The sequence below is a fragment of the Hesperophylax consimilis genome, chromosome 4, assembly GCF_061612785.1.
Source record: "Hesperophylax consimilis isolate HC1 chromosome 4, BYU_Hcon_1.0, whole genome shotgun sequence".
Taxonomy (NCBI): Eukaryota; Metazoa; Arthropoda; class Insecta; order Trichoptera; family Limnephilidae; genus Hesperophylax; species Hesperophylax consimilis.
Genome location: NC_142839.1, coordinates 11,426,177 through 11,452,012, shown reverse-complemented (window position 1 = coordinate 11,452,012; position 25,836 = coordinate 11,426,177). Strand labels below are relative to the sequence as shown.

General features: G+C 35.2%; 2 protein-coding genes and 1 long non-coding RNA gene across 3 annotated transcripts in view; 2 read left to right on the top strand and 1 right to left on the bottom strand.

Moving 5' to 3' along the window:
• LOC149424190 (protein unzipped-like) overlaps window positions 1-15,005 on the top strand; it is a 48,676-nt gene extending 33,671 nt beyond the window's left edge. The window contains exons 2-3 of the mRNA XM_089651347.1: window positions 12,057-12,268; window positions 12,351-15,005. Of these exons, the coding sequence (XP_089507473.1) occupies window positions 12,076-12,268; window positions 12,351-13,606 (1,449 nt within the window). The 5' untranslated portion in view covers window positions 12,057-12,075 and the 3' untranslated portion in view covers window positions 13,607-15,005. The remainder of the gene's footprint in view (window positions 1-12,056; window positions 12,269-12,350) is intronic.
• Miga (mitoguardin) overlaps window positions 1-25,836 on the bottom strand; it is a 263,084-nt gene that overhangs the window by 69,118 nt on the left and 168,130 nt on the right. The gene's annotated exons all lie outside the window — the stretch shown is intronic.
• LOC149424189 (uncharacterized) lies at window positions 20,624-22,009 on the top strand. Its single transcript, XR_016302085.1, has 3 exons — window positions 20,624-20,762; window positions 21,574-21,713; window positions 21,959-22,009. It is a non-coding gene; the product is annotated as an uncharacterized LOC149424189 (long non-coding RNA).

The window sequence follows — 25,836 nt, the reverse complement described above, 5'->3', positions numbered from 1 at the left end:
AAGCATGTTTCCTGTTGCACACACCAGAGTAGTCTAAATACTCATTTGTCTAGACAGTTTTCTTTAACAGATGTGGACGATGCTTCCTTTTCGTTTTCATCCAAAATTAAACACAAACAAACATGGCATTTTCCGAGCAATCAAAGAAACAGTGCCGGCGGTACGGTAGTGTAGCGGAGAGGGGTTGCAATGGGGAGGGAGGGTTGGGGAGGGTCGACACTTGCGGAGCGGCGTGTTTACAGCGCACGAGGGTGTTGGCATAGCAACCAAAACCTCCAAGGCTCTAGCGTTGCCAGATTGACTGAGATGAAAAGTAAAGAAGCAGATCAACGGAACAGGGAATGTGAACAAGACACATAATAGAAAAATTATACAATGTATCGAAACATTTACTTTTACGGGACTGAAATTCTCGTAGAGGTTTCCTTGATGATCGAATTTCGCTTTAGCGTACCTATGTAAATAAGTATCGGGTTTCAAATGCAAAGTAAAAATATAATACCCGGTTTCTTGGCATAAAGGTTTTCCTACGCAAGCATCGGCTCCACATTTTGTGTAGGTTTTCTATCTGCCAAATGCCCAAAATATGTTATGAAATAGTTGCAATTTTAAAAATCAATTGTTTTTTTGTAGCGCCGTTTTTGTGAAAAACCACCTCAAGGTTGCTGTACAAATATTACTTCCTGGGCTCTATCTAACTAACTATATAGGTTTAAATGCATTTACATATTAAATTCTCTCTAAAATCAAACATACTGAAAATTTGTAGGCGGGCCTACAATTTTCCAACAGACAGGTATTTGCGTTAAGACGATACAAAATGTTTAAATAGTCTGAGAAGGTCTGAATATTGCATAATTTAAGGATTACAACTTTTTGGCGTCGCCGTGCTATTTGAATAAAAAACTGCGAACTAGATAGAAGAAAGATTGCGTACTTTAAATTAAACCGCAATTACGAAGTCGATTATCGCCAGGCCATATTTTGTCTATAATCTGACAGCACCGGTGTGCAAGTACCGTCGCGTACAGTCGAGCGGGAAAATTACGCGCGGAAAATCCGGCGGGAAAACGCTGCGAGGGTCCGCCCGACATCTTGCGGCGTAATGGGATAACATTGGGAGCGGGTTTATTCAGTTTATTGTGTGACCTCTGGGCTGGTTCTCCGCAGTATGACGTAGTAACAAAGGCAAGGAGCCGTTGTGTTGTGGTGTCGGTGGCTTTCAACGGCTTACTGACTGTTTAAAGTCTGTTTGCAGACCGCATACGCCGTCTTTTGTGATAGTTTGTTGGCAAATCAGTTAGCCATTTACACCTTATGTCTGCCTACCTTATAAGAAAACGTTTACATAGAAACGGCCATTAGGTGTAAGTAGCTACATCCGATCCGCATACATTCTGAAAAAAAACACTTTATGTACCTGGCCTTAAAATGTATGTTTTCATTACACAAATATCACGAAATACGGACAAGATTGGTGCAAAAAATTGTGTAGCTTCTGTATTTTTTATTTATTTAGGATGGTTTGTTTCACAGAATTTTATTTTAAATTTCAAAATTAAAATTCAAATTCTGTTATTATTTCGCCATGGGCCGGTTATTGCAGAGTACTTGGGTAGTAACAGAACTCAAATAGGTCTTTCACGGAACTTGAATATTAAATTCGGAATTTTGTTCGAATTCTGTGAAACAACGCATCCTTAGAGTACCTACTTTTCATTACTGTTCATGAAATGCAAGTGCAAATCGGTCCGAGCCTTGTGAGTTTTGTGTTTCAGGTTTCAACCGATTGAGCAACAACCTGTCGAAAATGGTTATAATGTAGCATTTTTTCATAATATTTTGTGAACATCAAATCAAAAACATTTCTAGCCTAATCCATGGAAAATGTGTTGCATATGTCATCCCCTCTCGTTCTTTAATTCAGGTAATAAAGCGAAGGGTAGTGCCAGGTATATCGGGCCAATTCAGGTGGGGCGCTCCGCTAAAAATGGCTCCCCCGAATGAGCGAATCATAGCTGCCTGCATCCAATTCAGATAATATTAAATTGCCAGTTTTTTTTCGGCAGGGAGCAAAGCAACCCCAAAAATCCATCTGTTTTTGCGAAAGAGAATAAAAGAAAACACCAATACGAAGAAATATTATTACATTACGTGAGTTTCTTTTGGGTAACTTCCTGAAGATTGCCCCAATCTGACTTCGTTGCTAATGGCAGTATTTTACTCCTAAACTTCAAGTAACAAGAGGAAGATTGTGCCAATTTTGGCCCTCTTAGGAATAGTTGCTAATTAGAAATTTAGATGCTTGATTATAATTTTAATGTGAAATCTTTGCTTTAATTATCATGCTGTGTTTACGCACATCATAAACCAACATAATAAATCCTAACCAGTAGAGACACCTCACTTAACTTCTAATTGCTTTACAACCCTTCGTAGCTTAAATTTGGTAGCAACTCTATTCGCACTGTGGAACTCCATACAAATTAAGCAAAGGCCGTTAGTTTCGAATCATTTAAAGAGGCTTCCTTCAAGCTCTTGTACCAGACAGATAGTTTCCCCTAATTCTCGCCCCAGATAGCAAAGGGGAGCACTAAAAAGATTCTCGTACAATAATTGTTATTACTGGGCAGGGCGCCATTGCAGGGGGAAGTCGACCACTGGATTATAAAGGCCTTAATCACGACGAGCTACAGATTTTTTTGTTTCAGCCAAGAGGGGCAAAAAACAATGAAGGCGTAATTTGCAAGCACTCGTTATTATTGCACCTATTCTTGCTTTGTAGAGCTTGTTTGGCAACAAGGGGTTTTCTTTGATACGATTTGCATTGCTTTTGATTCGCAGCGTTAAATATAAATCTATATCAATGCTGTACAAGTGAATTTTCGTAAATGTTAAACAATTATTATCACACGAAGACAATAAATCATTTAATACGTTTGACAATGGTTTGACATTAATTTGACAAATGTATTGTTATCCGAATCACGTAAACAACGAGCAAACCCCTTCATGAATGACAACGCACCATGTCCCATTCCTTTCCTGTAATTGGTGAGTCTTCCGAACAGGGTAATCCTTCCTTCCGTTCCGCTCCGCTCTCAAAGTTTCTCTGATCTAGGACAAATTCCTGCAAAAGAACGAACAAACTTTGGGAAACCGTAGACGGCAACGTACTTACAAAATTGAACATGTTATTCGTACCGTACCTAACTAAGGAAGTTGAGTTTTTGGATTTTAGTCAATAATGTTTTTTACCATCAAAATTTTAAAAGTGTATCTATGTACTACTAACAGTATTTATTAGTGGTTCAACAAGATTTTTGGTCGGTTAGAATAATAAAAACAACACTGTGGCAAATGAAGAATTTCAACTGAAGAATTTTTACGAGCATACGCCAAGATTATAACAGAACACGTAAAATAACAATTAAAAAGCAAAACATGACACTTTTTACTAATCGAGTCATAATGCATTGATTTGGAATCGATAAAGGCGTGTGGCGGCTCAAGTAATAACAACTATGAAATCGATAAAATCGTTTCCCAAGTTGGCAGTTCCTCTAGCCGTTAAGAATTTCGTGAGCGGTACACCTGCGAGGTGAAGGATTTCCGCTAATTACCACAGCTGATTGGTACTCCCGTCATGATCCAAGCACGAGAACAGCCTTAATTGGATGCCAATCCGATAGCACTGTGTTACCGGGTACCCTGATAGGGGAGGGATTGAAGGATACAGCATTCCATAGACGCCTAGACGCGGTACGTGCACTCTCATAGGAAGCGAGGAGGATGTAGCCGTTTAAAGCTTAACTGCTGATAATTTCATTATTTCTATTCGGAACGTTCATTAAAAACTGTAAAGTGTAGCCTATTGATATCTACAATATATAAATGTGCTAGCGAAAAGTTCAATTATAAAACACAAAATAGATAAGGTGACCGAAAATGATAAATGAAAGCAAAGGCATAAGTAGTGCGAGGCTGTCTATTGTTGTATAGCCGAAACGTAAATAAAAACAATATATATTTTTTGTAAAAAAATATGACCAACAGAAGAAGATACAAATTGGACATGCATAAAATAGTACATATTTTGTTCAAAAGCAGGTGGATCAATATTTAGGAGCTATGTAAGAACGTGAAGTGCTTTGAAATGATTATTTTTGACCATACGAGTAGGAGTTACGCCAGGTGAATAAAACATGGAAGACAATTTAATATGAATCAAACGCTTTATATAAAACTATTGCGAATTGTCCTGACTAGAATACTCATTCCGTGTTTCTGATGCTAAGCAGGACTCCTTCCTTGCATCTCATCAAGAATTTTATCTTTCCCTTTGGTCTTTCTGTCTCAGCTTTTTAAATATTTTCCCAAAGCTTTGACAGTAGCAATCTAAATTCTTAGCTGCTTTAATGTCGTGGAATTAAACTGGAATTATTCAGCGCTCAGCACGAAAGAAGCTAACAAATTGCATATTTTAATACTGTAGAAACTAGAAACCAACGATCAGTACAGTTATTGTGCAAGTTCTTTCACGATGACAAATTTTAATCTGAGGAATTTCAAAACCCTCCAGTTGACAATAAATCTTGTTATCATCTTATTACTAAATCGTAATTAATAAGCTGTGTCGTGTTCATCAAATCCGTTAAAATCCCTTACCCGGTATACAAAATTTACATAATTTGTCAAATTTGTATGACAAATAAAATTGTAATAGTGTTTGAAAAATTATTTGACGTGATTTCGAAACTCAATTTCGTGTTATAGGTGCGCATCATCAAACTGTAAATTTGAATATTATTGGAATTTTAGTTTTAGTGGTGTAGACATATTTTACATTGGTTTATAGACTCAGTCAAAAGATTCAATCTTGCGGTCGAAAAGTACAACATGTTATTATTCAAAATCGTAAAATGATTATTTATTCTTATATTGAAAACTATTAAGAATAATAATGCTTCATAAATTCCACTTTCTATGACATTTATTTTGTTTATGTCGCTATTTATGTATAGGTTTCGTTATTATCTGTTCATGTAGATATCCACAAAATATGAACTCGCTATAAACATTGGGCTGTTGGACAAGTCTTTTGGACTCGGGATGAATTACCCACTAACTAAATGGGCGCCCAGCAGACGGTGCTCACCCTAAAATTAATAAATAATTCATAGTTCCTTCGGGACTAGGGTGTACTCACTACACACAAGCACAAAAACTAGCAGCCACTGGGCCGTGAGAATGACCAGCGTTACTACTGTTGGCAAGATTATCTTAAATACCCAGTGTACCCACCATGCGTTTATGGCTGGCGATAATTAGGTGTGGAAATAAATGTATGATTCGCTCGTTAACAGCTAGGCTCTTTGTTTAGAGCATTTATTTAGCATATACAATTAGAGTTCTAGATAATATTTTGAAGATTTAGAAAAAGAAATGTAAGGTATAGTTGTTTCACGGAACTTGATTCAACAATTTATAAAATTTCAAAGTTTCTATTCAAGTTCTGTTAGTCCATTGTGGGTCAGTTTTTTCACAGAACTTGAATAATATAATTTATCAAATTTCAAAGTTAATATTCCAGTTCTGTAAAAGTTCTACTCAAGTATAATAAGTTTTTTTAGTGTAAAAACCACCCATTGACATTCTACTGTTTATTGGAACTTTTCTATTTTGTTAAATACTATTTTTTTCATAAAAGGTTAAATAATTCAAATATTCTGTCATAATATCATTAATTCTCATCAGAGTAATAAAATCATGAAAAATAAGATTACCTGATAGTAGATTGTTTTCTTCTGGCTTCCATTTCTAAATTCAAAGTGTTTTAAGGGAAGCTTTTGTAGAATAGATGTAGAAACAGGTTGTAGAATAGATGCGTTATCTATTTAAACATAATTTATTGAATTTGGTTATCTTCTGCTTTCAAAACTGAAACAATTAGGGGTGCATCGGACTGGCGATGATATAAATCAAGGAAATGGCACTTAACAGGATACTGTTGTCCTCATTATCATAAAGTGATCGTATATCCCGACTGAAACCTATTCGGACGATATTAAATAATAAATTAGGGGGAAGGAAGCCCCTAGGACCAACACCGGAAGTAGATGTCATTTAACATTTTTAATATCAAAAAGACTCCACTAATTCTCCGAAGACGTCTTGTAACGGGCGTGAAGGGGAGAATCGTTCAAATATTTCAATGGTTTACTTTTATTATTAACTTTCATAAAATTACTTGGTAAAATATATTTTTGAGTTCATGTGTTATATTTAAATATTAACACCTATCGTAAATCTTTTAATTAGTTTATTATTCTTTATGGCAGTTATAAAATTATAAGCGTAACGAATAGTCAACATGCGTCCATATGGGCAGACAAAATATTTGATAGAGATAATAAAAACTGGTAAATTCTGAAATTTGAAAATAAGGTAAAAAATATAGGAGACAAATCTGAAATTTATTCCTTACAAAAAGATAACCAGTGTCCGTATACCTACACCATTTATGAGTTATGACAAGACCAAAGAGGTTTTTGTCTATAGGGGGAGAAAGCCTCCTAGTTTTTAGGGGTTTAACGTCATGTCGAGCAGACGTCTTTGTCACACTATAAATTGCAAAGCCGCATCATTGAACGTAAAACCGCGGATAGTTTATTTATTTTATTTAATTCAAAATTCAAAATTCAAAAAACAGTTTTTACATAAAAAGCATACTCTGCACATCTCACTAGGGCATTCCTGTATCAAGATGTGCAGCTTTACAATAATATCATTGAAAAAATACATATATGTAAATTTAAAATAATAACAACATTAAATTAAATTTAAACAAAAAAATAAAAGTTTATGACACGGACGTTTCGAGACCGGTAGACAAAAATAAACAAAATTTTAGTAAGAAATGTATGAAAAAAATAAAAACAAAAAACAAAAAAGTCAACAAAAGAAAAGAAAAGAAGCATTATTAAGTAAGTTGGCAACAATAATATTCTTCTGTTAACTAAAGTACAAGGTACCTGTGCTGGCTTATCAGACACAGGCATAGGAAACCATACTGATAAGATAAAGAAATAAGAAAAAATAAAAAATAACTAGATAAAAAAAGGTAAATAATAACCGATAGGTAAGTAGATAATATTATAATAAAAAGTAAGTAAGTAAATATTTTAGCTAGACAATAATTAAAGTAAATATTAATACGATAATTAAGTAGATAATAATAATAATAAGTAACATAATAATAAATAACCAAAAGTTATTTTAGAAGTAAATAAGTGCATGCGCAGTAAGTAAATAAGGATTGTATCGAAACAGATAGTTCCGCCATACATTAGGTGATTACACCTTATGTTACCGCACTACCGACGGATGCGGAAGTCTGTCACTAAGGAGGCCATTGTCATAATGTGGGCGGGTATCACTGTTAGCGGAGGCGTCGCGACGCCATCAATCAACGCCGGGACGCCGCACTTAGCCGAGCCCTTATTTGCAGTTCGCGGCTACACTCTACACTTATTAACCGTACACGGCACTACATACCACCGATTCTATGCGGCTACACATGAATGGAACTCGGAAATTGTCGCTTGGGGGAAAAACAGTAGATCCCCAAGAAACTAAAATACGTCTTGCAATATAACAGAACAGCGCAATAAGAGATTATCACTTGCTCGAACATTTGAACTTTCTAAACTTGAATCAAAGATATTTTTTGCAAAGTGTCTTTTCAGCTCGCGAAGTTAAATATTCATAGTCTGGGAAACTTAGGATATCACGTGGAAGAAATAATACGAGAAGGAAATGAGGTAGGATAAGCCAATAGAATGCGCAGCGCCTAGGAATGAGTGTGAAATATGTCTCTTTTCAAGTAGCTTGGTGGGAAACTATGTTTTATTGAACCGCTTAGTTTTCACGATTTTTTCAATGCGACATGTCTACGTATTTATGTCGAAACCGACATTAAAACGACCAATAAAATAATATTTTTGAAATGCCGTCGGACCTTTTTTGGAACCCTTTTATAATCCAATTGACCGTCCCATTTTCAGTAAATTAGCAATTCGGATATTCCGATTGAATTTGCGAGAGTATCTAATGTATCCTTACTGTGAAACTACATATAGTCTGAAAATAGAAGGTTATGACTATATATCATTCGAAATTAATCAAAAGTTTTATGATGCGTTTGCCATTCTATTGACATAACGTCCGGGGTTCGATATTGAGCGATGAATGCAACGTGAGCCCACAGACAGGAGATTTATCTCGATTGAAGTATTTGATGAATAGTCCCAGTCCCAAGCTGAGTTGTCGTCATTCAGGGAACACGCGGTTTATGAGCGGAAAAAGTAGATGCCTTTGAATTCAACGGAATACCGCCTTTTGAATGAAAAGTTTCTAGTTCATACCCATACTTACTCGTACATAGTAACCGCGCTTTGGAGTGCAAAGTAAACGGATAAGGTATGAGCTTTACACTTCGGTTTTTGCAGAACTTAAAGATAAATAACTTCATACTGTGCTGTGAATACAGAACGCCTACAGCACATAATATACGTATAGTATTATATTGTATCTCCATAAACCCTCATTTTGAGAAAAAATAAATTCAAGGTTTGCATCGCTTGGAAAATTATATTTTAATGCGTTGAAGTTTTCAAATATTTTTGCAAAAAATAAGATACAGTGTCTGTGCTCAAATATTGTGTTTATCGTAGTTTTGAAACTCCGCTCTATTTGTCTGCAAAATTAATTATCACGACTTTAGTGTCTGCATGTCACGATATTCTATTATCCCCGATCTTCTGAGTTCCCATTGCTTTCTAACTTATAGTATATAGTATTGGAAAGTTTTCGTATTGCTGACTCTCCAAAAAACAGTCAACGGAAAACGGATTGCGCGTAGCAGACTAATAGTAGTTGTTAGTAGGAAATGGGATACTCGATGAGTGGGTGAGTCACGACCAGGTACATTCATCGCTGGTATATAATATATTATTATCCAGTGGAGGGCTCGGGCAAGGGGAGAATAGGAGAAGGCGCCGCTGCGTCTATTTCCTCATCTACAAAATTAGCAAGTTCACACAAAGGAAAGGAAATTGCACTTTGGGAGCAACAATGGAAAAGCAATATCCCTTGGCCCCTTTTGAAAGAGATATGAAACCTTCCCCAGATTTTCAAACTTACTAGGGATTTATATTCGGATACACTACTATGGAATAAGATACTGACAATCTTACCAAAATGATGTGCTTTTTAGGGACAAAGAACAGATATTTACTTATTTACCATTTTTATACGCCCGTGGGGCTTTTACATTTGGTGCATTGAAATGTTTACAATTTTGTACAAAATTGTTAAAAAATGGTTTAAAAAATATTTCTTACATTACGTTGGTTTAAAATTAGCTTAAAGAAAAAATATCAGTAATAATATCTTCACATAAAACAATTGTTTTAGTATGTTTTAAAAATCGAATTTGTTACATTAAAATGTCGATATCATTGGTATATTCATTTGCTGTACTAGGTAGGCGACGAATTAGCTAGTTTGCTACATAATTTGTTTGTGAATGATGACATTGAAGTAGGTCGTTATGCCTAGTGTGTGAATAAGTATTCTTAAATTGACCAGACTCAGAAGTTCGCAACAATCGATAGTCAGATAAGCAGGGATAGCTCCGTCGTAATATATATACACTTGTAACTTCTCCCTCATTAATATAAACGACGAATGTAACAGAAAGAGAGATTACAACGTAGCTCTAAGCGCCAGGACCATAGATGGATTGCTTGGTCGTATACCAGCCTTGAACGTTTATATCAGTTAGTCGGAATGACGATGAAAAATGCTTCGGACGCACCCCTCAGTTATCTGTCGCTGGAAATCATCCCGAGTAACTGTTATCTCAGCTGAAGCTATTTATCAGCTGCCGCAGTTCTGCCACCTTCTCTGTGAAACTCGTCCAATGTAATGGAAGAGTCACACGTGATTAATGGTCTATTTCTTTCATCGATTTTTACTTTTTGAGTAATTTGTTCAGCACCCCTCAATTTCAGCTGGATAGCATTTAGAAAAAACATTCGATCTGTTATATTATTTATGAAAGTAGCAGCCTAATTTCCAGTCGATTTGTCAAAAAATATGTTAATCTGATTAAAATAGACACCCTTGAAATGGTAATTACACTGTAAACCTTAAAACTGCCATGTGGCCCGGAGAATAGCGTCATAAAAGATACGGACAAATTGGCAGGAAAATCAGTATCTACCCGACCCAAAATGGCAAGAGATTTCGCGTACAGTATTACACATAATATTATGTCGAGGGTCGATTGCATCATACTGTTCCACGGTGGGGGAGATCGGATAGAGATGACATCACCGCCATAAAAGGGTACCTACAGCGAGTACTTTCATAAATCGGCGGTGAAAGGTCAACAGATTGGGTAAAAGGGATACAAATACCTTCCTTGCAGCATCCGGGCAACGTTGTGACAGGTTAATTCAAACGATTTATTATTATCATAATTATCTACTTTCACAACATAGATAATATAAGTATAGTAATCCAAAGGTTCGTTTCCATTATACTCCTATCATCATACCCGCTACTCAAACAACTAGACAACCATGCAGCCCGCACCTGATTATATATGTTATCATCATCCTTATGTTATGTGCACGAGCAAGATTATGCATATTAAGACCATTCATGTTGGAAATGATTGCAAATAATTACCATATAATGAAAGCTTCCATTGCATGACCCCGTTTTATAATTTTGATGCAAAGGAGCATTGACTCGGTGTGTTGACATTTTTTATATAGATACTTGTAGTAAACTTCAAGACCTAATGAATTCGTAGATACATACAAAATAATACGCAACTGACACGCTACGTTGAACAATAATTTTCAAATCACGCTGGTTTGCTTTGCTAAGTTCATATTATTTTGATCATATTTTTTTACTCTTATAATCATTTACTTATTTATAATAAACCAACAATCCGAACGAAAAAGTTTGTGACAGTGTCGGTGGCAACCTCCTCGTAATGCGTTACGTTATTAGTTGAACTATCCATACAAATGGCTTTATAATTGATTTATTACAGCACGCACGTTCCATCATTCTATTGAGAAGCACTACTAAAAATACACGCTTAAATCAATGACTTCAAATTCAACAAAAGCCTAGCGAATCAACAATATTACGCGGAAACATAACTTTTTTAGCGCACTCACATCCTGTTTGAAATTATTCATGCGAAATTTTCAGTTTTTTATAGTAATAATGTTTTATGTTCTTACTCTAGCTACTGTGAAAAAATAATGACGCCTGCCTTTTTATAATTATGTACTAGTAGTTACTATTTTTGATACATTTTAATCTTTTTGAACAAGTGTAATAGTGCAGTTTCGTTTTGCTTAAGGAGATAGTGATTATTTTTTAAGAAGCTTAGCTTACTATTATTAGGCTACTTTCCACAGAATCCGTTAGTCACTCATTAGCATTAGTACCTAATATAGGTGTGACCGTTCTACTTGGTTTATCCAAATTCGAAACTAATTTAAAGTAGGTACTATTAAAATGTCATTAGTGTAAGGATTGGTTTATATAGAATCTGTATTTTATCAATGGGCTATCCCTTTGAAACGTTTATCCATCAATGAACATAATACTGGATATGAATGCACCTACCGAGACTTTTGGCTAATATCTTTCGCCCAGACAAAAAACATAATTAAGAAAATAAAGGACAACCGCATATAATGTTATTGATAAAATCAATATACTGTTTGTTGAGGTTTTCACCCGTGCATTAGAATGCTTATTAGAGACTCCCGTCGCCTCAGGACGGCGCCTGAGTAACTACCATGGCGCTGAAGTTAATTTGATTTGCGTGTTGCCGAATATTTTGGCCTGCGGTTTGTGGTCTGTCAATATGAATCACAACACAAATTGTTTATTCACTCAGTTAAAGTGATCTGTTAGGAAGCCAATTAATAATGGATTGTTTTCCTAATTTGTTTCAGTAATCTCTGAAAGACAACAATGGAGAAAGCAGTACTAATTCTGGCGCTGGTGCTGCTGGCTACGACGCCTGCATTTACCGAGAGTGGGGTCGGCTTACTCTCCGATTATGATCAAATTATGACTTCGAGCACTCTCCAGTGGGTCACGGGAACTGGAGATGTCAAGCAGCTGGAGAACGCAGTCCTCGGAGGCTTGGAGTTGATCGACGGAGGTAAGCTTTTTGTACAAAAGAAAAACAAATAATGATTCAAACGAGTTGAAAATGATTTACTAACGATGTTTCATTTTTGCAGGTGCCAATTCCGCAAATTCTGAGGAAGCGCAGAGTAAATCAGTGTACGTGTGCCGCGCGAGACATAATGGCGTTTGGGTTTCCGGACAACTGCGGAGCAAGTATAAGGAATGCATCGTGTCCCTCCACAGTTCAGTGCACAAATACTCCAAATTTGAAGTTCTACAGAATCTGGACGGGGGCGCCATGCTCAGTTGGATGCCCTGGGACAAGTTCGCCATTATTCCCAAGGGAGCTGTCGCGGGAGGACAAGATACATATGTCAGTTATGTTGCCAGGAAAAAAGTCACCCAAAAGGAAGGTAATTCATTTGGATACACTCACCTCGTCGGAAAGTTTGATCCACGAGATGGTCTAGGTAAAATTTCTGTCGTTGACGAAGAAGATAAAGAAATAGCTTATTTGGAAGGTGAGATCTTAGTCGAGACAGAGCCCACTCACTACGAGTTGACAGGAGTTAAGTTCAACCTGTATAGAAAGCGGGCTACTAGAGATCCAAGGTTCTTGGCAGAAACCATTCTGAGGAACGGAGCAGCGTCTGATGCGATCAAAGTAGATTCCGCCCTTGCATACAACTCCACATATCGCCTTTACTGGGGACACGGGCACGCCATGCTTACCGGCTTGAACACTATTGTGCGGTTGACTAATGGTACCGTTCTCGATAATTACAAGTGGGGAATTGAATCCAAGGAAGAGCGAGAAGATGTATTCAAAGTCGAGCGAGTGCTCGAGCCAGGTACCGCCTGCAACGTGACACTAAGTGGAAATTACACCGAAATGGATGTACCGTACACAGCTAACTTGGTGGCTTACTATCCCGATGGTAAAACAAAATCCAGAATACTTCATGGCAACAAAGTGGAGTTTGGAATGATGGACGTGACTCCGGACTACGGTGATATCTACTATCTGAGGAACAATAGCCTGGTACCTACAACGACCACAACAACGACAACCACCACCACGACCACCACCACGACCACGACCGAGGCTCCTATGTCTGCAGAAATTCCGCCCAATGAAGTAATCCAGATTAAAAAGACGGTAGATACCGAATCTACCCCGTCAAAAAATAAGGGAGAAAGCCAAAGCATGATGTCCGATGAGTCCGGTGATGCATTGTCACTCAAGAAAAAAGAAGACCAAATAAAACAGGCTGGTGTCATAGGATCTTCCGCAGCTATGCACACACCGGTAGCAAGTGTCTTAATGTTAGCTCTAAGCACAGTGGTGAGACAAAGGCTAATGATGTAAATAAGTATGACAGGTGCGACGCAAAGCACAAAAGTGTTTGTCGGTTAAAGTGTGTAGTATGGATGTGCTGATAGTTGTCTGCTTGTTAGGCTAAAGAAAGTGTGTACGAGTATCTATTAGGGAGGAATGAATGACTATGAATGAATTGTGAACGAATGAAGGATACGTGAACTGATTGAGGATTATCACGCACATACCTATTCGCAGTCCATTGTAAAATGTAAAAGAGAACTGCGAGCCGAGGGACTCCGGGTACCGAAGAGAAGGAAACATGTTCCGCTATTTTAGGCAAATGCGCCTACTTCGTAGTTCATTTATCCCGCCGTGTTTGTAAACGATGTCAATGTATGTAAATATAATCTGTATTTGAGCAAAGAAAATCGCTTTATCTCATTGTTATCCAAAATAAAAATATTTGAAATCTTTTTTCCGGATGTTGACATTCCAAATACCCAAATAAGTAATTTTGACGATCCATTCCAATTTGTGTAAAATAAGTATAAAATATGAATGTATATAGCCAATGTAAATATAACGCTTTAAGCGAAAATGATATTACTTACATAATGTTATATCTTCGGAGAAGCTCGAGGTGGCTCGGTGTGACCTGTGACCTGACGAGGTAGGTCACCAGTTGTTGGCTAGGGGACAGGGTTGGTAGGTCACCGATTGAAGCACCCTCTTTTCTTGCATATTATAGGTGTAAAAATGTTATTTATGAAAATCGTCTATCACTTAATTAGGATTGATTGCAGTATATTCTAAACGTACAAAGTGTAAAATATAATCATAATATGTAAATTATCCCTTGGCGCATTGGACGCTTTTGGCTTTGTTGTTGACATTATGTTATGACAAATTTGCGCTCTTCTCCGTATTATAAATGTAAATGCCTAATATGAATACAAATAAATGTGTTTTTCGTCAAAGCTAATAATAGGTACTTGACGTGTGTTTTGTCGCTAAACCTTTCTTAAATAATGTATTATTATAGAACACAATTAACTGGCTGGTTAAAAGAAGAATAATATACAGTAGGATAAGGATGACTTCACAGCACACAGAAATCTCGCATTAGCAAGGGAGGACGATTTGGTTTCCCTGTCCAATTGTCCAACTGTCCTAAGTATTTGCGCCCCGTTGATCTGAACACTGTACAATAACTGTTGAAGAATGACATGGATATTATTTATTTTCTATTATAATACAAATAAAATATTATATTACGTAGTAATAATTATTTCGCCTATGTATTGTAATTCCAATGACCCTTCGTTGCATAACTAAAGTTGCACTTTAGCTAGATACGTTATTTTAGTAATAATTTTATTAAAAACGTTCTCTTAAAGATTTTCAGATTGCCTGATGTGAAAAATTCAAAAATTTAAAAAAAAAATGTTGTAAAAATTCAATAAATAATATGAGCGCTCTTAAATTTCTGATTTGCACACGCATCACATACGTGTTATAACCTGAATTGCTTAATAAAGATGTTGCACTTTTATTAAATGATTGCTATTTTGGAATTGGTGTTTTAATATTTGTACGTAAGTACTTGATTATTTAAGGTCACGTAAACAATTTCAGTTGAGTGTTATATTCCCGTAGAGTTAAATATAGAAATTAGACTAAAATGGTACATAATAACAATCACGTTTAAATAAGTTAACTTTTCTTATGAGCTTCAATATTTTCAGCAATGTAACGAAGGGTTGGTTAAATGTATTTTTGGAAGTAAAAGATGGACCTAACGGGTCTTCGGAGTAAGATGTAGGTACGTCATGTCTTATGTTGCACATAAATGTACAAAACTTCACTAAATTAGATTTTATTTTTATACCGCGACGTGAGTAAGTTGACTTCCATTGATTTTCTTCTATGGGCTATCCCGCGCGGGCCTCGGAACCGAACGCGAACGTCTCGGAGCGGAAACGTAGACCGAGGTACGTGGAACACAGGACGTACGTGTACGTTTTACTTTATTTAGAGTAGGAAGTAAAAGAGTTACCCGTTGTTGGTAGTTGGTTTTGGGGCCCTTTCGAGGTATTCGCGAGGGAAGCAGCCAGGATTAATAACTTTTATCGAAACGCAACATCTGTCGTTGATTTATTTCTTTCCATTTTTTTCATGTTCCTTTTTCGCCTTGTTTAATATAAGTTCGATATCGAGATCAATTATTATTATTGTTATTGTTTTATCTTATAAGAAAATCAACTTTGCAAAGCTTACTTGTGATGTTTGATGTATTATTAAGTTTTCTTTCAAAGTGGTAAAATAAAATGAGTTGAAAAAAATTGTTGTTTATTTTTGTATCCCCTTATCATGTCCTAATATTTAAAATACTTGTGTGAATGAAATTAAGGGGAGAAAGTAATTTAAAACCGCATAAATCCGAGCATGCAGATATGAAATTATTTATGCTATCGCACACATAAAAATACAGCATATTTTAGTAGATAAATAAAAAGTCTGAGTTTATGGTTTTTATGTGTTACCTTTTTTGTAGGTCTTGTTTTCTTTGAGCTTTCTGGATAGGATTTCAGAAGACCCGTTTTATTCAGAGCAATTTTTAGAAGCGGTTCTCGCAGGAAGCCAGCAGTGACATTTCCTAGTATTATTACGTTAATATGTAAGCATTCTAAACATAGTTACTACACAGGGTAGCTGCATCTGTCGTTTCCCAACTACTTCACTATCACTTAAACAAATCGTAGAACTCGGATCACACCAAAGGAATATAATAAACACACGATAAGAAAGTTAAAGCATTCATTTTGTTCGCAAGTTTTGATGGATAATAATATCTAAGTATAACATCTCTAAAGGCTTCAAGACAAATATAGCTCATTGGCACGAACGTGTCTCAACCTAAAGACCTTAATATCTTTGAATAAGTATCAAAATAATATCAAAGGAAAGGTGTAAAAATAGAAAGTTAATTATACACCCCAGAATAACAGTTAAGTAGTACATTCATATTGATGTGGAAAAAGATAAGGTGAAGCACGCGATAGGTTATGTAATCAACGATCAGAGAAAACTGGAAACCATCGACCAGAATATTTAAGGAACGGGTAACTAGAACTAGATTGCAAGGAAACTCGAAACGGAAAACTTTCCTAACTCATCACTAGACTTGAAGGTGTACGGAACAGACCTGAAGGTTGCCGACGGGGAGGGTGGGAGGGAGAAGGCAGCGCCGGGGGTGGTGATAGAGCAGGTGGGACGGGGATGGAGATACAGAAGGGGGTAGGCGGCCCAGTCCAGCCGGCGCCAAAGACATAATATACCAGACATTCTGCACACAAATAATACAACCCCTTGCATGAAAACTGACAAAATTTTCAGCCAGTTAGGAGGCACACTGTAAAAAAGGTTCATTCACAATCACAAATCACAACACATTACAAATAATATTACAGGTAACTTGCGAAGCTTTCTTCAAATTCGTTTGTTTTAAGAGTAGGTGTTTTTATAAATATTCCTATTAGCGGTTCAAATAATGATGTCAGTTTTCAGTGCTACGTGTTTTCAGTTCATATTACACGCATTAATAGTAGAAATTTCAATATGAGAAGAAAAAACCAACATAATTCTGAGAGATCAAAAGCAAGCATCATTATTTGAATAATTCATTTGAGCGTATTGCCTACAATGTTGGCTTATTCCGAATGCAAAAGGCATAAGCATAACAAGTTTAGTGTATTCCTGCATTGTTCACTCATTTTGTATTCAATTGACTTCATCAACATGATGTTTTAGAATACGAGAAACAAAATTTTTTTATTAAAGAAATAAAGTAATTACATATAAACTCATATTTAAATTGGACTTCTACACTTTAAGAGATTTGAATACCACTCTTACATAGAAGTGTTAGCTTGTGTTTGGAAGAGGAGTGTACAGTACATTATTGTAGTTATTTATAAATAATTAATAATATGATAGGTATTACGTGTTGTTGTACATTGCAGTGAGAAAGAAAAAAAAAGATGTGATATAAATGTAAATAGGTAAGTAATATACTTTATACAGAGAATGGGTGACATAGGTTATTTTTAAGAGTAATTCATGTGATTTACAATTATTTGCTAATAGTGGGTCTCTAAGTAGGTCACAAAGTTCTACTTAAAATGGTTCCACAGATATGAATAAAAACCGTAGAATCAATTTAATGAAAGATTTTGATGCAAGACCAGTACCAGTGAAGTTATACTGACCGGTCGGTGGCTGAGTTGACATCGCGTTTGGGTCCCACCCAGGGTAGTGTGTTAAATTCCTCGGCTGGCTAAGTCCTCCATCACAACACAAGCAACACTTTCCGCTTAGTGTGGTGGTAGTAGGAGATTACTACTGTACTGTATATTGAAGGTTGTAGTGTACTGTAGACAAATAATCTGTTCCAGATACATGTGAAGTTTGATAAATGCATCGTATTGGCTGGTAACTCAACATGCCTAAAGCTATTCCAAGCAACGTTTCGACAATGATTTCTTATCAAAATTATGTTCAATGTAGGAATATTCTTTTTTTTAAAGAAAGACAACATTCCCGGGTCAAGAATACCTTGAAAATATTAGAAAATCTCCTACTACCATCACAGGAAGAGGTAAATATTGTTTGAGTCGTTATGGAAGACTTAAGCCAGCCGAGGAATTGAACTCACGACGTCCCCACTGACTGGTCAAATTATACATATTACTTAAAACGTTAAAACCACTTAACGAAATATCAAATAGTAATCTTACGTAATGCGAACGCAAAAGCAAGGTCAAAGGGTCGTAAAACAATGTCCACAAAATTTCGATATTTATTATTATGCTTAATTTACTCGGAACTTTCTACCGAAAGCTCCGCCATTAAGTTTACGTACCGTTTTGGTTGGTCGAAACCTCTCAAGGTCGCGTATGAAAACTTTTCCAAATTATAGCGCAGAACTAAATAATAGGGCCATAAATTCTGATGTAATTTCATGACAGAAATTATGGTATATCACTCGAATTTTTTTCCGACCGGGTTTTTTCAAGCTCTTTTTGTGTGAGAAGTAAAAGAACAAAAACAGCATGCACGCGAATATTTGGGTGATATTTTTATCTCCTTAGCCCATGATGAAAAATGTGGTGTAAGCTGAAAATAGTTACATAGAAATTCTAGTTAGAATAAATTAATAGGTTGGGAAAATTTCACGCCAGATTTCGCACGGTTTAATTTTTACCGCTTCGAACATTTGATTTATAGTAAAGATTATCGGGATTAATGTTCTACATACCTACAATACAGGAAATTTAAGTATAAAGATTTGATAGTAAACAAGTATTCTTAACAACAACAAAAAATAAATTAATAACCAACAAAATTAGATTTATAGGCCAGAGAATTTTCCTATGTTGTTCTATCTACTTGTCACTTTTTATGCACGTTGTATATTGTAAGTAAGCTTTTTTAGTTCATGTGAAACCGCATGTTCCAACTGCTCTTAACCGGCCAGTAAGACTATGGCATCCCCAATTGGTATGTTGTGAGGCTGAAGGTAACGGGGAGGGAAGGAGAAGAGGAAGAGGAAGGTGGGGAAATACCTGGCTGTTCAGATCTGGTCACCAAACACGACCAAAGCCATTTCAAGGAACGTTTCGATTCTGATTGGTGGTCTTACGCCAGGGCGAAACTGAGAGTATCTTCCACTCTGGAACGTGCCGCAAATATACTATATATTATTTTGTATCCTTAAATTGTAAATGACACAAATGAAATTGACTTGCGCACGCCAGGACTTGAATCCGCGACCTCCGGCTTGCTAGTCGAGAGCCTTACCCCTCGACCACGGAAGTTGATATAATATGTGCATGTATTATAACTTAATGCCCCGAGGAAGCTTACGGCAACGCATAATATATATATATATATATATATATATATTATTAAAGAATTAGTTGTTCGAAGTGATTATTTTATTTGATCAGCAAATTTAATTACCTTGCCAAAAAACCGGATCAGTATATTTTTTTTATTTCATTTCATTGCGCCATTTTTCATGGAAATCTAAAAACAAGGAATGATTATTCTATTACGAAATGTGACATTTCGTTTTGAAAGAGCAAGGTTATGAAACGGCATTTTGTTAAAACTAGTCCATATAAAACGAAGGTTTTCCTGTAACATTTCAAGCAAATGGACAGTGCCCCATTAAGCAGTTGTAACGATTTATAAATCTGCGATGTTTTTCAGTTTTCCTGAAATTACGTTTTTTTCTTTAGGTATTTTACTATCGTGAAGTAGTAAATGAACGAGGCATTAAATTCATTGAAGATTTTAGACGAAATTACAAAGTTCAAACCTTTATTTCGCAGCTAGTCCACACGGAGAAAACTTAATAATATAAAATATTACTAATTTATAAGGAATCTCTTCAAATTAATCGTAATTCAGTTATAAAAGAGATTGCAGGCCTTTAACGAATAAATAGATAGGTTTCCTGATAAAATTTCAGTAAAACATGAATGTGTTATCGCGATGTCTTGCTCTGAAAAAAATGAGTTAGCTAAAGTGTTAAGCTAATTGAATTTGTGTAACCATCGCCTAAACTTGAGCTACTAGTACCAAACTACTTTATGTGCAGATACCGTCGTTTTTAGTAAAATGTGCTTGAGCTATTACAACCAAACTTTAATAATAGCATACTAAAAGCTTACTTACCTAAACAAAATAATCGGTTTGGTTAATTAAGCTAAAGTAATTTACTAAACCTATTTCACTTTAGTAACTTAAGTTTATGTGTTGCTTCCCAAAGTATTTAGCTAAATTTAACTAAACATCTAGTTTAGTTAAATGTTTTGTTCAAATAACCAAACTGAGGTTGGAATATCTAAATTTGGTATTTTTACATAACAATTAGTTGCTTTGCACAAACTTGAGCAAAGTGCAACAAAACTTTAGTTAAATCGTCCGAACTTTGGTAGATCTTTTCGTCGTCCGGCTGCGATGACGCAGTTGTTTATTTATGACGCAGTTCTCAGTTCGCCACAGTTCGCACCATAGTTCGTTGCGAATTTATTTTGTGCTAACCGCTGTTCCTAGTTCCTAGTGATAATGGCAGACAACACCGTGGAGGATTATTTAATTTCTTGTAATCTGGAAGCTTACATAGAAACATTTAAAGGTGAGTTTTCTTTTTTCATTTTTTTATTGATTTAGAATTTAGATCATGGAACTATGATATATATTATGATAATATCCATTATTTTTGATTTAGAAACTGGCACCTTTATTATTATATGACTCAAATACGCAATAGATTAAGTAGATTTGTATTTATTATGTACCTAGTTTGAAGAATGCATGTGAACGCTACAACCAAGATTGTGTCAGGAGTCATGACACAGGTTACAGAGAGTGGTATATAAAAAACATTAATAATAATTGGATGACTTGTATGGCGCCGTTTTTGAGCAAAATCACCTCAAGGGCGCCTTTATTTCTTTGTTCGTTTCCGCCAGTATTATTTTGTATTGAACGAATGTTGTTTGAAAATGCAGTATTTTCTAAGTTACAGTTTTTACCCTAGCCAGAAACTAGAACCAACCAAACTAGATTTAAAATCGTACCGATGGATGGTCAATCATAGCAGGTTATGTTTAATTTTAATAAATGTGTATTGCAATTATTAATTGGGACATAACATTTTGAACATTGAATTCTATTGTTTTTTTTTTTGGGGGGATATGTTTTTTTAAATACAGGGTGACCACCCATTGTTTATGTTTACATTGGAAATTTTCATATAAATGAAATAATTTCATTATTAAAACTATTTTATCTCCGCTTGATTCATGATACAGGGTGTTCGGTATCTGCTGTTGTATAAATATACATTTTTTTAATGAATAATTTTCATTCCTTTGAAAAATAATTTTTTATTTTCTTGTTTTGAAAATTTTTGTATTTTCTCGTCGTTTTTTTCTTTATTTCAGAACAAGCCATAGACTCGAAAAGACTCCTGATAATATCTGAAGATGATATTGAAGAATTGATTCCGACTATAGGGCACCGGGCACTGTTTACAGCACACATTAATGCGCTCAAGGATGTTATTAATCCACCTGTCATAAGTGTAAGTTTTTAAAAGCAGTAATAATGACAAATTGTATACCTAGGCCTTTTTTGGCTAACCATTTGGAAATAGTTGTACCGGACGCGATTTTGATACAAAAATAATAGTATTTAAAATAATAATTCCTGTAATTAATGAATAAATCGACAGCCGGGGGGGTCAAGCAATTCCAAAGGGATAAAATCAAAGCTTGACCCCTTCACCCCTTCTTTCCCCTTTGTGTACATACCTGCTTTTTGTTTCAGATTGAAGATGTACCTTCATCTTCCAAACAAACAACGCCCATATATTATTAACACGATGACTTCGTTGAAAATGACATTTCCTTGTTGGAAAATATAAACAAATCACAAAGAATGCTTTCAAACGCAAGAAGCTTTTGAAGAGCAAATTTCGAATGTAAGTTAAATAATTTTAGTAAGTTTCAGATACCGAAGTAACTTGGGTTAATTGTTTTATACATTCCGATCTACGTATTTTAGTAGTGGCAGCGTAGAATAGCCGTCCTGTGACTGATATTATGATGATTATAGAAGTGGTTATTAGTTATTTAATCAATATGCAATTTTGTTTTCTAGGACTTACGCAATCATCTCCTATCAATCAATGAAGGGCAAGAACTTTTAATGCAGTTTGAGTCAAAGGGTCTGTTGGACAATTCTGCCAGACTATGCAGTACTATTATAAGTAAGGAATTGCAGGGTAATCCAGATAGATCCATTACAAGCAAGAGATTTTATGAATTTGCTTTTCAAATCACCAAAGTCTTTAATAAAGAAAGCGCAGCTGTGTATTTCACCCCATATGTGTGTTTTGGGCCTACCCAAAAAATTGCTGCTAAAGGTAAATTACTAGACACATACAGGCAGCGCCGAAAAGAATTTTCCAAATCAGGACACAAACAACTTTTACTATATTTAAGAAAAAATTATAATAAAAAATGATAATATAAATGTGTGTATGATCAAACGTGTTTTCTTTTTTGAGGCTTTGCTGGTAGCTGGAAACAATATTTTGAGAGACGATTCTTAACAAAATAACTTTTATATGAATGAGGTTTTTAATAAGTACATTCTAGTCTTACAAAACATAATATTTATTTATTTAGGTTTCATCTCTCAAAAGGGTTGTAATAAACTACCCTCAACTCAAAGTATTGAACCCATGATTCTGAATTATGGGTATAATCCTTCGAGTTGATGGTGGTTACATTTACACCCTGTATTGTTTTCAGCTAAACTGCAAAGCTGCACTTCCTATTTAATATAGATAATCTAGCCAAAAAGCTAAGCCACAGTACCTAAAGCTAGCTAGCAGTAGAGAGCTAAAACACCTATATCGGTAGGGCTATTCCAACCGAAGTTTAGTTAATCAACCTAACCATTTTGTAATATTAACTAAATAATAAGGTTACTACATCTAAACAGTTATGTTTTTATAACCAAACACTACAAAATGGTTTAGGTATATAATTTTTAGTTTAGGTAACACAACTAAACACAGAAAGCTGTCTCAGCCGATTAGTTTAGCTAGAATATCTGAATCGTTAAACTGTGATAAATACAGTTTAGGTAACACAACTAAACACAGAAAGTTAGAAAGCTGTCTCAACCGATTAGTTTAGCTAGAATATCTGAATCGTTAAGCTGGTATAAATACAGTTTAGGTAACACAACTAAACACAGAAAGTTAGAAAGCTGTCTCAATCGATTAGTTTAGCTAGACTATCTGAATCGTTAAGCTGTTATAAATACAGTTTAGGTAACACAACTAAACACAGAAAACTGTCTCAACCGATTAGATTAGCTAGAATATCTGAATCGTTAAGCTGTCATAAATAAACTGCTGTTTAGCAAACAGTAGCTAAAAGTTCGGCAGTCACCACAGCAACTAAACTGTTTAGTTGATAATTACTGAAAATTTAGTAAAAAGTACCTAAACATTTCTGATTATCATTTTTTTTTCATTATGTAACGTGCTCCCCATACAGAGTAAGCCAGATTACCAATTAACGCTGGATGAATTCTGGAACACGGAATCCAAAAAAACAAATGAATCATACCTACCCTACCAGGCACAAATGTTTATTATTAACAACACAAGATGTACATGGAGATAGAACAAAGAGGCATCAAATTACTGAAATGTTTTTTTGAAATATATTTCTAAAATCAAATCAAAAGTCAGGTTTCGTAGAATATGTAAGCAAATACCATACATATCATGTTGTAAACAAATAACTAGCTCAATTCATACCTAAAAACTTAAATACATGTAATTCATACACATACCTACGACAAAATATAAACATAAACATAAAGATAAAACGTTTAAGGCGATGCCATACGTAGTAATGTAAAATCATGTGTTTTTGGTTTGAAAATTTGGTCGCCTAGAAATGTTTCAGATGCTTTAATTAAATACTGCGAGTAGAATACATCTTACCCTTTGAAATAATCGAGTATTTTTTAGATAAGTCTTTTTATAAGCCCAGAAAAAAATAGTGTAAAGGCCTATGAAAACTGTTTTAAAGTTCAAAATCTCCTACTTACGAACCCATTTTCGGTTATGATTTTATTGTATAATGTGGCAAATTAAATTATTTATAAAATGATCGAAAAAAATTAATATTTATGCCTGAACATCCACAAAATAAAACAAAAGGCACGTTTTGGCCATGTTTTTTTCTTGCATAAATCAAAATAGGCGGATGGTGTTAAGCGGGAATTTAAACCTTATCGCCATCTATGTAAGGGTTGTTATTGATAACGGCTCAATTTAAAATATTACACGGCGTAGTGCATCGCCTTAATATTATAACGCAATTAGTAAAAATTTTATGTTAAGTATTATAATATTAAGTTAAATGTTTTATAATAAACAAATAAATTTGAAAAAGAGTTCTTACAATCAAACTAGTATGTTCGGTTTTGCAAGATTTATGTAAAATACAATACCGTAAAAATAACTTAACCATCTTATTTTACAACAAAGGTACTAAAAGTACATTTATTAGTAAGTACAAAAATATTATTACTTTTATTAAATCGTTTCGGGTCTGTTTATTCGCGAAAATGCCAAACAAATTTAAAATAAAATGCGGCCAAAAATAATGTATACCTACGACCAGTGGAAATGTCGCAGAAACGAGGCGTACAGTATTTTATTTATTTGAACAGTACAAAACCAAGGGTTGATTCGAGAGTAAATCGCCGAAAAGTTGTAAAACTAAGTAGCTAAGACGCGAAAACAAATAAATAAGTAAACCAGATGCGTTTTATTTACTTTGAAATATAATTTGGAGCGAGGAGAGAGGAATCTGGCAAGGCAGATATGATTTTCCCCCGGGAAAGCCCGCGCTCGGTTGCATTCGTGCCTTTGCGAGAAATTATATCGGGTCTGGGTTTAATTAAATTTCCCATAAATACGCGGAACGTAAGCAGGATTTATGGTGGGAGTCTTAGGTAGCTCTGCGGGTTTGGTGTTGTAGTCAGTAGTCACTGAAGATATATAAAATCGTGCCGTTTGCGTGTCTGTGTGCCCGAAGTAAGGACAATTTTATCTTACTTCCAAACAGAACAATCCAACAAACGTTTTCAAAAATCAACATTCTTTCTGGACCGTTTGGTGTTTAGGAGTTGAAAGTCTAGGTCGAAAAGTAGAGATCACACTTCTAGGGATTTTACATTTGGTGGTTGATGTGTACGGAATTATATTTACATCTCGAGACTGGATGAAATGATATTCGCAATATCTGGGTATGATTTACCTATTTTTCATTTCATGTTCCTGGTAAGTCAACAAAGGCGTATCGTATTATTGCGACGCTACAATTTTACACTCCCATGCATCGCATGAGACATTTCACTCCCCATAGTTCACAACATTTCCTTTCGTACACAACTAAATCTGTGAAAAAAGTACTTTGAAAATTTATAGAACTATATATATAATATATATATAAATGGACTGGAGCGTGCTGATAATAATCGTGTTACGTCAAATAAAAGACTAATCGTACCTAATAATTTGTATAATCTAGTTGGTAATAGGATAGATCAATGTAGAAGTATATTATATATTTTTATATCGCCCTTGAGATGATTTTTCACAACAAACGGCG